Source organism: Oncorhynchus gorbuscha, linkage group LG23 (genome assembly GCF_021184085.1).
Source record: "Oncorhynchus gorbuscha isolate QuinsamMale2020 ecotype Even-year linkage group LG23, OgorEven_v1.0, whole genome shotgun sequence".
Lineage (NCBI taxonomy): Eukaryota > Metazoa > Chordata > Actinopteri > Salmoniformes > Salmonidae > Oncorhynchus > Oncorhynchus gorbuscha.
Genome location: NC_060195.1, coordinates 64929110 through 64940400, shown reverse-complemented (window position 1 = coordinate 64940400; position 11291 = coordinate 64929110). Strand labels below are relative to the sequence as shown.

At 42.6% G+C, this 11291-nt stretch overlaps 1 protein-coding gene and 3 non-coding genes across 4 annotated transcripts in view; 3 read left to right on the top strand and 1 right to left on the bottom strand.

The window, feature by feature from the left end:
- LOC124010719 (TRAF2 and NCK-interacting protein kinase-like) overlaps window positions 1-10815 on the bottom strand; it is a 66860-nt gene extending 56045 nt beyond the window's left edge. The window contains exons 1-2 of the mRNA XM_046323365.1: window positions 10741-10815; window positions 10428-10512 (exon numbers count right to left, since the gene is read on the bottom strand). Of these exons, the coding sequence (XP_046179321.1) occupies window positions 10428-10512; window positions 10741-10815 (160 nt within the window). The remainder of the gene's footprint in view (window positions 1-10427; window positions 10513-10740) is intronic.
- trnal-uaa lies at window positions 1357-1439 on the top strand. Its single transcript has one exon. It is a non-coding gene; the product is annotated as a tRNA-Leu (tRNA).
- trnal-aag lies at window positions 5314-5395 on the top strand. Its single transcript has one exon. It is a non-coding gene; the product is annotated as a tRNA-Leu (tRNA).
- trnal-aag lies at window positions 6121-6202 on the top strand. Its single transcript has one exon. It is a non-coding gene; the product is annotated as a tRNA-Leu (tRNA).
- Window positions 10816-11291: the final 476 nt, after the last annotated feature.

The following is an 11291-nucleotide window of genomic DNA, read 5'->3' as shown; positions in this document are numbered from 1 at the left end:
CTTAACCAACCAGGGCCACCAAGTCCTGTGCTCCATGGCGGCTGGCTACTATCCTGCCGGTGCGTTGTTCACATCAAATCCTTGATTGGAAAAAGAAGAGATTGTGATGGTCTGTGCGGCGACCAAGCAGTCCATTTAACAGTGGGTACTGTGGCCGGTGTCCAGAGAACTGGATTTAAGGACCCAGTCTTGCGGAGTCGGTTCAAAGTCCCAGCTGCAAATTTTCTCAACAGAAAACTGTAATGTAATTTCAAACAAGGCCACCAAGGACACCGGACAAATAAATGGAATCAGCCTTTACCCCTAATTCCCACATCTGTTATGCAATTATCACCGTGTTTTTGAATTCAATCTGCTTCAGACATAAAAGCAGAAACTAATTCAAGTTTATCCGATGGAAGAAAAAGAGCAACATCAGATAAATTCAGATTTTAAAAAAGAATCAAAGATGAAGGACCCAAGTGCAACATTAGATACATAAAGATTTTAAAGGAGAAAATGAAAAGAAGACTAAAATACAAGGAATTGCAGACGCTCTAGGTAACGTGCAGAAGTGTGAATAGTTGTGGAAGCTTGTTGGTGGTGTGACGAGTGGTCTAAGGCTGGATTTAGGCTCAGTCTCTAAGGAGGCGTGGGTTCAAATCCACCTGCCATCTTTATTGAGCATGTTTGCAAGCTATCCCCATGTTCTGCTTTATTTCAGTGTTTTACTTTTTTATGTCGCCCATGCAGGAAAAGAAGCAATGTTGTGTGTCCCGGATGGGGTTCCAACTCAATAGTGTAGTCCATTGCCTTAACCAACCCGGGCACCAAGTCCTGTGCCCCCTGCGGTGGCAGTTGCACATCCTACCGGTGGTTGTTCAAGTCAAATCATGATTGGAAAAAAGGAAACTTGTGATGGTCTGTGCGACCAAGCAGTCCATTTGTAGTGGGTACTGTGGCCGAGCTGTCCAGAGAACTGGATTCAGGACCCAATCTTTCGGAGTGTTGGTTAGTCCACTTTGCATTTTCAACAGAAAACTGTAATGTAATTTCAAACAAGGCCACCATGGACACCGGACAAATAAAGGGAATCCAGCCTTTACCCTAATTTATCTGTTATTGCAATTATCTGCCGTGTTTTTAATTCAATCTGCTTCAGACATAAAATCAGAAACTAATTCTAAGTTTATACGATGGAAGAAAAACAACATCAGATAAATTAAGATTTTTAAAAAGAATCAAAAGATGAGGACGCAAGAAGCAACATGAGATACATATTTTAAACAAGAAGAAAATGAAAAAGCAGACTAAATACAAGGGTGTAGGCGCTCTAGGTAACTGACGAGAAAGTGTGAATAGTTTGCCCAGAGCTGGAGTAGTGTGGCCGAGTGGTCTAAGGCGCTGGATTTAAGGCTCCAGTCTCTAAGGAGGTGTGGGTTCAAATCCCACCACTGCCATCTTTATGAGCATTTGCGCAAGCTATCACATGTTCTGCTTTATTTCAGGGTTTTACTTTCATATGCCTCATGCAAGGGAGAAAGAGCAATATTGTGTGTCACGGATGGGGTTCCAACTCAATAGTGTAGTCCATTGCCTTAACGCAACAGCCTGTCACGATCCTGTGCCACCTGATTGGCAGTTACCTCTACGGTGGTTGTTCACATCAAATCCTTGATTGGAAAGGAAGGTTGTCAGATGGTATGCACGGCGACCACCAGCAGTCCACTTTCAACAGTGGGCACTGTGGCGAGTTGTCAGAGAACTGGTTGAACGGACCCAGTCTGTGCGGAGGTGTCGGTTCAAAGATCCACCGCTGCAAATTTTCTCAACAGAAAACTGTAATGTAATTTCAAACAAGGCCTGGGACACCGGACAAATAAGGGAATCCAGCCTTTACCTCACTCCCACATCTGTTGTGCATTATCTGCCGTGTTTTTCTAATTCAGTCTGCTTCCAATGTACAGCAGAAACTATTCTAAGTTTATCCGATGGAAGAAAAACAGCATCAAGGTAATTCAAGATTTTAAAGAAAGTCAAAAAAGATGAAGGACCCAAGTGCAACGTGAGATACATAAAGATTTTTAAAGAAGAAAATGAAAAAGAAGACTAAAATACAAGGAGGCTAGCAAGCTCTAGGTAACTGATGAGAAAAGTGTGAAAATTTGCAGACCTGGGTGATGTGACCGGCGGTCTAAGGTGCTGGATTAAGGCTCCAGTCTCTAAGGAGGCGTGGGTTCAAATATCCACTCACTGCCATAGATTTTATTGAGCTTGTTTTGGCTAGCGATCACATGTTCTGCTTTATTTCAGGGTTTTACTTTCATGTCGCCCATGCAATGGAAGTAAAAGCAATGTTGTGTGTCACGGGATGAGGTTCTTCAATAGTGTAGTCCATCGCCTTAACCAACCAGGCACCAGAAGTCCTGTTCCCAGCGGTGTCACATTGCACCTCCTACCGGTGGTTGTTCGTCAAATCACTTGATTGAAAAATGGAAAGTTGTGATGGTCTGTGCGGCGACCAAGCAGTCCATTTAACAGTGGTACTGTGGCCCGACTGTCCAGAGAACTGGTTAGGACCCAGTCTTCGGAGGTGTTAGTTCAAGTCCACAGCTGCAACTTTCTCAACAGAAAACAACAATGTATTTCAAACAAGGCCACCAAGGACACCCGGACAAAAGAGAATCAGCCTTTACCCTAATTCCCGATCTGTTACTGCAATTATCTACCGTGTTTTTCTAATTCAATCTGCTTCAGAAATAAAATCAGAAACTAATTCTAAGTTTATCCGATGGAAGAAAGAGCAACATCAGATAAATTAAGATTTTTAAAAGAGAATCAAAAAATGATGAAGGACGCAAGAGCAACATGAATACATAAAGATTTTAAAGAAAATGAAAAGAAGACTAAAATACAAGGAAATTACTGGCGGCTCTAGGTAACTGACGAAAGTGTGAGTAGTTTACAGACCCGGGTAGTGTGGCCGTGGGGTCTAAGGTGCTGGATTAAGGCTCCATTCTCTAAGGAGGGGTGGGTTCAAATCCCACCACTGCCATCTTTTTGAGCATGTTTTGCGCAAGCTATCACAAGTTCATGTTCATTTCAAGATTTTTACTTTCATTGCCCATGCAGGAGAAAGAAGCAATGTTGTGTGTCACAGATGGGGACCAACTCAATAGTGTAGTCCATCGCCTTAACCAACCAGCCACCGAGTCCTGTGCTCCCGCGTGGCAGTTGCACCTCCCTACCGGTGGTTGTTCACGTCAAATCATGATTGGAAAATGGGGAAAGTTGTGATGGTCTGTGAGACGACCAAGCAGTCCATTTTTACAGTACTGTGGCGAGCTGTCCAGAGAACTGGATTTAGACGTCTTTGGTTCAAAGTCCACATGCAACTTTTTCTCAACAGAAAACTGTATTGTAATTTCAAACAGGCCCACCAAGGGCACGGACAAATAAAGGGAATCAGCCTTTACCCACAAATCCCGAGTCTGTTATTGCAATTATCTGCCATGTTTTCTAATTCAATCTGCTTCAGACAGAAAAGCAGAAACTAATTCTAAGTTTATACGATGGAAGAAAGACGCAACATCAGATAAATTAAGATTTTTAAAAAGAGAATTAAAAAAGATGAAGGACGTAAGAGCAACGTGAGATAGATAAAGATTTTAAAGAAGAAAATGAAAAAGAAGACTAAATACAAGGAGTGCAGACGCTCTAGGTAACTGACGAGAAGTGCAAATCATTGCCAGAGCTGGGTAGTGTGGCGAGCGGTCTCAGGCGCTGGATTAAGGCTCCAGTCTCTAAGGAGGCGTGGTTTCAAATCCCACCACTGCCATCTTTATTGAGCTTGTTTGCTAAGCTATCACATGTTCTTCTTTATTTCAGGTTTTTACTTTCATGTCGCCCATGCAAGGAGAAAATAAGCAATGTTGTGTGTCGCGGATGGGGTTCCAACTCAATAGTGTAGTCCATCGCCTTAACAACCAGCCACCAAGTCATGTGCTCCATGATGATTACTGCTCCTACCGGTGGTTGTTCACATTAAATCCTTGATTGGAAAAAGGAAACTTGTGATGGTCTGTGCGGCGACCAAGCAGTCCATTTAACAGTGGGTACTGTGTGGGCTGTCAGGAGCTGGTTAGAACCCATTCTTGGGTTCAAGTCACGCTGCAAGTTTTCTCAACTTGAAAACTGTAATGTAATTTCAAACAAGGCCACAAGGACACGGACAAATAAAGGGAATCCAGCCTTTACCTAAATCCAGTCTATTGTGCAATTATCTGCCATGTTTTCCAATTCAATCTGCTTCAGACAGAAAAGCAGAAACTAATTCTAAGTTTATACGATGGAAGAAGAGCAACATCAGATTAATTAACATTTTAAAGAATCAAAAAGATGAAGGACGCAAGAGCAGCGTGAGATAGATAAAGATTTTAAAGAAGAAAATGAAAAAGAAGACTAAAATACAAGGAAGTGCAGACGCTCTAGGTAACTGACGAGAAAGTGCAAATAATTTGCCATAGATGGGTAGTGTGGCCGGCGGTCTAAGGCGCTGGATTAGGCTCCAGTCTCTAAGGAGGCGTGGGTTCAAATCCCACCACTGCCATCTTTATTGAGCTTGTTTGCGCAAGCTATCACATGTTTTTCTTTATTTCAGGGTTTTTACTTTCATGTCGCCCATGCAAGGGAGAAAATAAGCAATGTGTGTGTCACGGATGGTGTTCCAACTCAATAGTGTAGTCCATCGCCTTAACCAACCAGCCACCAAGTCCCTGTGCTCCGCGGTGGCAGTTGCACCTCCTACCGGTGGTTGTTCACATCAAATCCTTGATTGGAAAAAAGGAAAGTTGTGATGGTCTGTGCGACGACCAAGCAGTCCATTTTAACAGTGGGTACTGTGGCCGAGCTGTCCAGAGAACTGGATTTAAGAACCCAGTCTTTCGGTTCAAAGTCCACCGCTGCAACTTTTTCTCAACAGAAAACTGTAATGTAATTTCAAACAAGGCCACCAAGGACACCGGACAAATAAAGGGAATCCAGCCTTTACCCTAAATCCCAAGTCTGTTTTTGCAATTATCTGCCGTGTTTTTCTAATTCAATCTGCTTCAGACATAAAAGCAGAAACTAATTCTAAGTAAATACGATGGAAGAAAGAGCAACATCAGATACATTAAGATTTTAAAAAGAGAATCAAAAAAAGATGAAGGACGCAAGAGCAACGTGAGATACATAAAGATTTTAAAGAAGAAAATGAAAAAGAAGACTAAAATACAAGGAAGTGCAGACGCTCTAGGTAACTGACGAGAAAGTGCAAATAATTTGACAGAGCTGGGTAGTGTGGCCGAGCGGTCTAAGGCGCTGGATTAAGGCTCCAGTCTCTAAGGAGGCGTGGGTTCAAATCCCACCACTGCCATCTTTATTGAGCTTGTTTGCGCAAGCTATCACATGTTCTGCTTCATTTCAAGATTTTTACTTTCATGTCGCCCATGCAAGGGAAAAGCAATGTTGTGTGTCACGGATGGGTTCCAACTCAATAGTGTAGTCCATCGCCTTAACCAACCAGCCACCAAGTCCCTGTGCTCCTTGTGGCAGTAGCACCTCCTACCGGTGGTTGTTCATCAAATCTTGATTGGAAAAAAGGAGACTTGTGATGGTCTGTGCGACGACCAAGCAGTCCATTTTAACATTGGGTACTGTGGCCGAGCTGTCCAGAGAACTGGATTTAAGGACCCAGTCTTTCGGAGGTGTGGGTTCGAAGTCCAACGCTGCAAGTTTTTCTCAACAGAAAACTGTAATGTAATTTCAAACAAGGCCACCAAGGACACCGGACAAATGAAGGGAATCCAGCCTTTAACCTAAATCCCAAGTCTGTTATTGCAATTATCTGCCGTGTTTTTCTAATTCAATCTGCTTCAGACAGAAAGCAGAAACTAATTCTATGTTTATACGATGGAAGAAAGAGCAACATCAGATAAATTCAGATTTTTAAAAAGAGAATCAAAAAAAGATGAAGGACGCAAGAGCAACGTGAGATACATAAAGATTTTAAAGAAGAAAATGAAAAAGAAGACTAAAATACAAGGAAGTGCAGACGCTCTAGGTAACTGACGAGAAAGTGCAAATAATTTGACAGAGCTGGGTAGTGTGGCCGAGCGGTTTAAGGCGCTGGATTAAGGCTCCAGTCTCTAAGGAGGGGTGGGTTCAAATCCCAACACTGCCATCTTTATTGAGCTTGTTTGCGCAAGCTATCACATGTTCTGCTTCATTTCAAGATTTTTACTTTCATGTCGCCCATGCAAGGAAAAGGAAATCCATCTCTCCAGAAATAAGTCTCTCACTATTGATTGCCCCCATCTATCTTCAGAACTTTGTTAGGTAACCTAAACTTGGATATGCTTAACACCCACGGCTGTCCTACAATCTAAGCTAGATGCCCTAAATCTCACACAAATTATCCAAGGAACCTACCAGCTACAACTCCAAATCAGTAAGCATTGGCAGCCTCATAGATATCATCTGACCAACTTGCCCTCTAAATACACCTCTGCTGTTTTCAACCAGGATCTCAGGAGTCACTGCCTCATTGCCTGCGTCCGTTATAGGTCAGCGGTCAAATGACCACCCCTCATCACTGTCAAACGCTCTAAAACACTTCTGCGAGCAGGCCTTTCTAATCGACCTGGCGGGTATCCTGAAGGATACTGACATATCCCCGTCAATAGAGGATGCCTGGTTGTTCTTCAAAAGTGCTTTCCTCACCATCATAAAGCACACCCCTTTCAAAAAATTCAGAACTAAGAACAGATACATAATACAGTGACTCCAGACTTGACTGCCCCTGACCAGCACGAAACATCATGTGGCGCACTGCACTAGCTTCGAATAGTCCCCGCGATATGCAACTTTTCAGGGAAGTCGGGAAGCAACCCATACACAGTCAGTTAAGCAAAGGCTAGCTTTTCAAACAGAAATTTGCGCAGAAATGTATCTAGACTACACTACAGATTAAAAGTCTTTGGGGACACCCTGTCCACTATTAGTCAATATAGATCCTATTAAATTCACTAGAGGTATCATGTCATAGTCCCTCAAAGTTCCAGAATGGGGCTGTCTGATTGGATTGAATGGCGGTCGAGGCATAGATGATGCACTTCCTGATTTTACTGATGCAGGAAAATAAAAGTAAGGCATGATGTATCAGAAATTGTGTAATGAAATTATAGTCAACCTAAAATAGTCATATAATTATAGATACAGCGTATAGGAAGAGGATGAACTTTAATGTCCCAAGGGGAAAATGGTCTTCGACACACAGTTCTGCTGTATACAAAATAGACACTGTACATTACACACTAACATAATACATACATTACACATAAGCCTTAAATACACTTCTCAGCCACGGGAGGATGTTGTCTCACACCCATATGGGTTTTATACAAATTGTATGTACTGTACACATAGTCATTAAGATTTACTGAATAAAAAATATATATAAACGTAACATGTAAAGTGTTGGTCCCATGTTTCATGAGCTGAAATAAAAGATTCTAGAAATGTTCCATATGCACAAAAAGCTTATTTCTCTAAACATTTCTGCACAAATTTGTTTACATCCCTGTTAGTGAACATTTCTCATTTGCCAGGATACAGTGCATTTGGAAAGTATTCAGACCCCTTGACTTTTTCAACATTTTGTTACATTAGTCTTTTTCTAAAATGGATTCAATAGTTTTCCCCCTCATGAGTCTGAACACAATACCCCATTGTCTGTGGTCGAACGACCACCCCTCATCACTGTCAAACGCTCTCTAAAACACTTCAGTGAGCAGGCCTTTCTAATCGTCCCGGCCCGGGTATCCTGGAAGGATATTGACCTCATTCCGTCAGTAGAGGATGCCTGGTTATTCTTTAAAAGTCCTTTCCTCACCATCTGAAATAAGCATGCCCTGCCTCAAAAAAATGTAGAACTAAGAAGAGATAGCCCTTGGTTCACTCCAGACCAGACTGCCCTCGACCAGCACAACATCCTGTGGGTTCTGCATTAGCACGAATATCCCCAGTGATATGCAACTTTTCAGGGAAGTTAGGAACCAATATACACAGGCAGTTAGGAAAGCAAAGGCTAGCTTTTTCAAACAGAAATTTGCATCCTGTAGCACAAACTCCAAAAAGTTCTGGGACACTGTAAAAGTCCATGGAGAATAAGAGCACCTCCTCCCAGCTGCCCACTGCACTGAGGCTAGGGAAACACTGTCACCACCAATAAACCGATAAGTGAGAACTTCAATAAGCATTTTTCCACGGCTGGCTGTGCTTTCCACCTGGCTACCCCTACCCCGTTCAACAGCCCTGCACCCCCACAATTGTGCAAGCCTCCCCATTTCCTCCTTCACCCAAATCCAGACAGCTGATGTTCTGAAAGAGCCGCAAAATCTGACCCCTACAAATCAGCCGGGCTAGATAATCTGACCCGCTCTTTCTAAAATGAGATTTTCTAAAATAGGTTGCAAACCCTATTACTAGCCTGTTCAACCTCTCTTTCATATCGTCTGAGATCCCCAGAGATTAGAAAGCCGATTCTCTTGTTCTTGTTTCCTTATTAGATGCCGTGGGCGGAGTTGGGAGTGGCCGTCATTAAGCATGGGAAACACTCTGGGCCCAGTGTCTCCAGGATAAATACACCACTTCCCCATTCATGGAAGAGACTCTCCATGCAGACACCTTTATAGATTTGGTTGTGTTTCTTGGTGGCTTTTGGTTGGTTTGCTTTGGCATCTTTCAACACCCTGCATTATCACATTTATGCATGCAAAACACTCACTTACACTACTGATTACACACACCATTGTATATTGTACATAGTTTAGTTTATTTAGTAAATATATGTTTTGTTACTCCTTATCTCCACGTTTGTCTCCTTTTGTTACGGGCTTTGAGCCGGTTCGTAACATTATTCTGTATACTTGGCCCTTCTTTGGACACTGTGTTAACTAACCTCCAGATGAGCTTCAATGCCATACAACTCTCCTTCTGTGGCCTCCAACTGCCATTAAATGCAAGTAAAACTAAATGCATGCTCTTCAACCGATCGCTGCCCGCACCTGTCCGCCCGTCCAGCATCACTATTCTGGACGATTCTGACTTAGAATATGTGGACAACTACAAATACCTAGGTGTCTGGTTAGACTGTAAACTCTCCTTCCAGACTCACATTAAGCATCTCCAATCCAAAATTAAATCTGAATCGGCTTCCTAGTTCGCAACAAAGCATCCTTCACTCATGCTGCCAAACATACCTCGTAAAACTGACTATATAAACCGATCCTCCGATGTCATTTACAAAATAGCCTCCAACACTTACCAGCAAATTGGATTCAGTCTATCACAGTGCCATCCGTTTTGTCACCAAAGCCCCATATACTACCCACCACTGCGAACTGTATGCTCGTTGGCTGGCCCTCGCTTCATATTCGTAGCCAAACACACTGGCTCCAGGTCATCTATAAGTCTTTGCTAGGTAAAGCTCCGCCTTATCTCAGCGCACTGGCCACCATAGCAGCACCCACCAGTCGCACGCGCTCCAGCAGGTATATTTCACTGGTCACCCTAAAAAGCCGATTTCCTTCAGGCCGCCTTTTCCTTCCAGTTCACTGCTGCCAATGACTGGAACAAATGCAAAAATCACTGAAGCTGAGACTTATATCTCCTCACTAGCTAGCACCAGCGGTCAGAGCAGCTCACAGATCACTGCACCTGTAAATAGCCCATCCAACTACCTCATCTCCATAATGTTATTTATTTTGCTTCTTTGCACCCCAGTATCTCTACTTGCACACTCATCTTCTGCACATCTATCACTCCAGTGTTTAATTGCTATATTGTAATTATATTGTAATTATTTCGCCACTATGGTCTATTTATTGCCTGTATATATACTTTTTCTATTGTATTTTTGACTGTATGTTTGTTTATTCCATGTGTAACTCTGTTGTTGTTTGTGTCGCACTGCTTTGCTTTATCTTGGCCAGGTTGCAGTTGTAAATGAGAACTTGTTCTCATCTAGCCTACATGGTTAAATAAAGGTGAAATTAAAACATATATATATTTTTTTTAATAGTCAAGAAGTCAAAGTCAAAAAGGGATTTGGTTCCTTTAAATCCATGATTCTCAATAATGATTCAATTCAGATCTTTCCCAAAAAGGTAAATCCACAAAAAACGCGACCTCAGAGGGGCACCTATGTCAGTCCAGTGCTGGTGGTCAAGATGAGACGGTACTTCTGGTCCACAGTTCCCTGGCTAGAGAGATGTCACTTAGAATAAATCATTAGAATAAGAGTTGGTAACAGACTAACAGTCTACTTATAGTGAGTTGACCAGAAGTATTGCACAATAAAGGGAAATGAAGTGAAAAAGCTCCATTGTTATCACACTCCAACTTACCGTCCGTCCTACAATGCTGAATTTTCTTCTGCTTCCCGTTTCCATTGTCGCCCTTCACCGTGTCTTCTTCAGCAGCACGGACCCTCTGCAAGAAAACACAATGGTAAAACTCAACTAGAGAAATGGAACCATTCAGAATGAATGTGATTCAAGAATGCTGTAATAACAATGGCACTGATTCCTTCTCTGTTATCACCGTTTGTGACAGTTTAAGATGATGCCAGTCTTCCCATCTATTTGAGACTGAGGTCTGTACATTTATCCTGACGCATACAGAGGGACTTGAGGTGAACTGTCCCTTTCTCATACACACCTCCATTTGTCTCTCCTTTTCAGCGGCGTCAAGGTCGCCCTGGTGCAGCGCGCCATTCCCTTGTAGTCTCATCATCGCCCCCTGAGGAAACACACAGAGAAGGTAAAACGTGTACCACAGCCTCTCTACTGAACCACCAGTGTTTCCCAGACAGTGTTTCTTAGACAGGACAAGCTCCTCTCACCACAATATGTTTTTTAAACCCGACTTGTTCTAACAATCTCAACATATTTGATGGTGGAATTCCAGTGTAACACCACTTTCACCTCAATCTGTAACCAGGTTTCCATCCAACCTTTATGCTGACTGTACATTTACACCATCAACATTGTTTACAGCAAACCGAGTAGAAGAGGTTCCTTGAATTGAAAATGTATTTGCCTTTATATTTGCATAAGGTTGAGAAAAAATATTCTCAATGTGGGATTTACAGCTGTGCAATCTCACACACACACACACACACACACACACACACACACACACACACACACACACACACACACACACACACACACACACACACACACACACACACACACACACACACACAC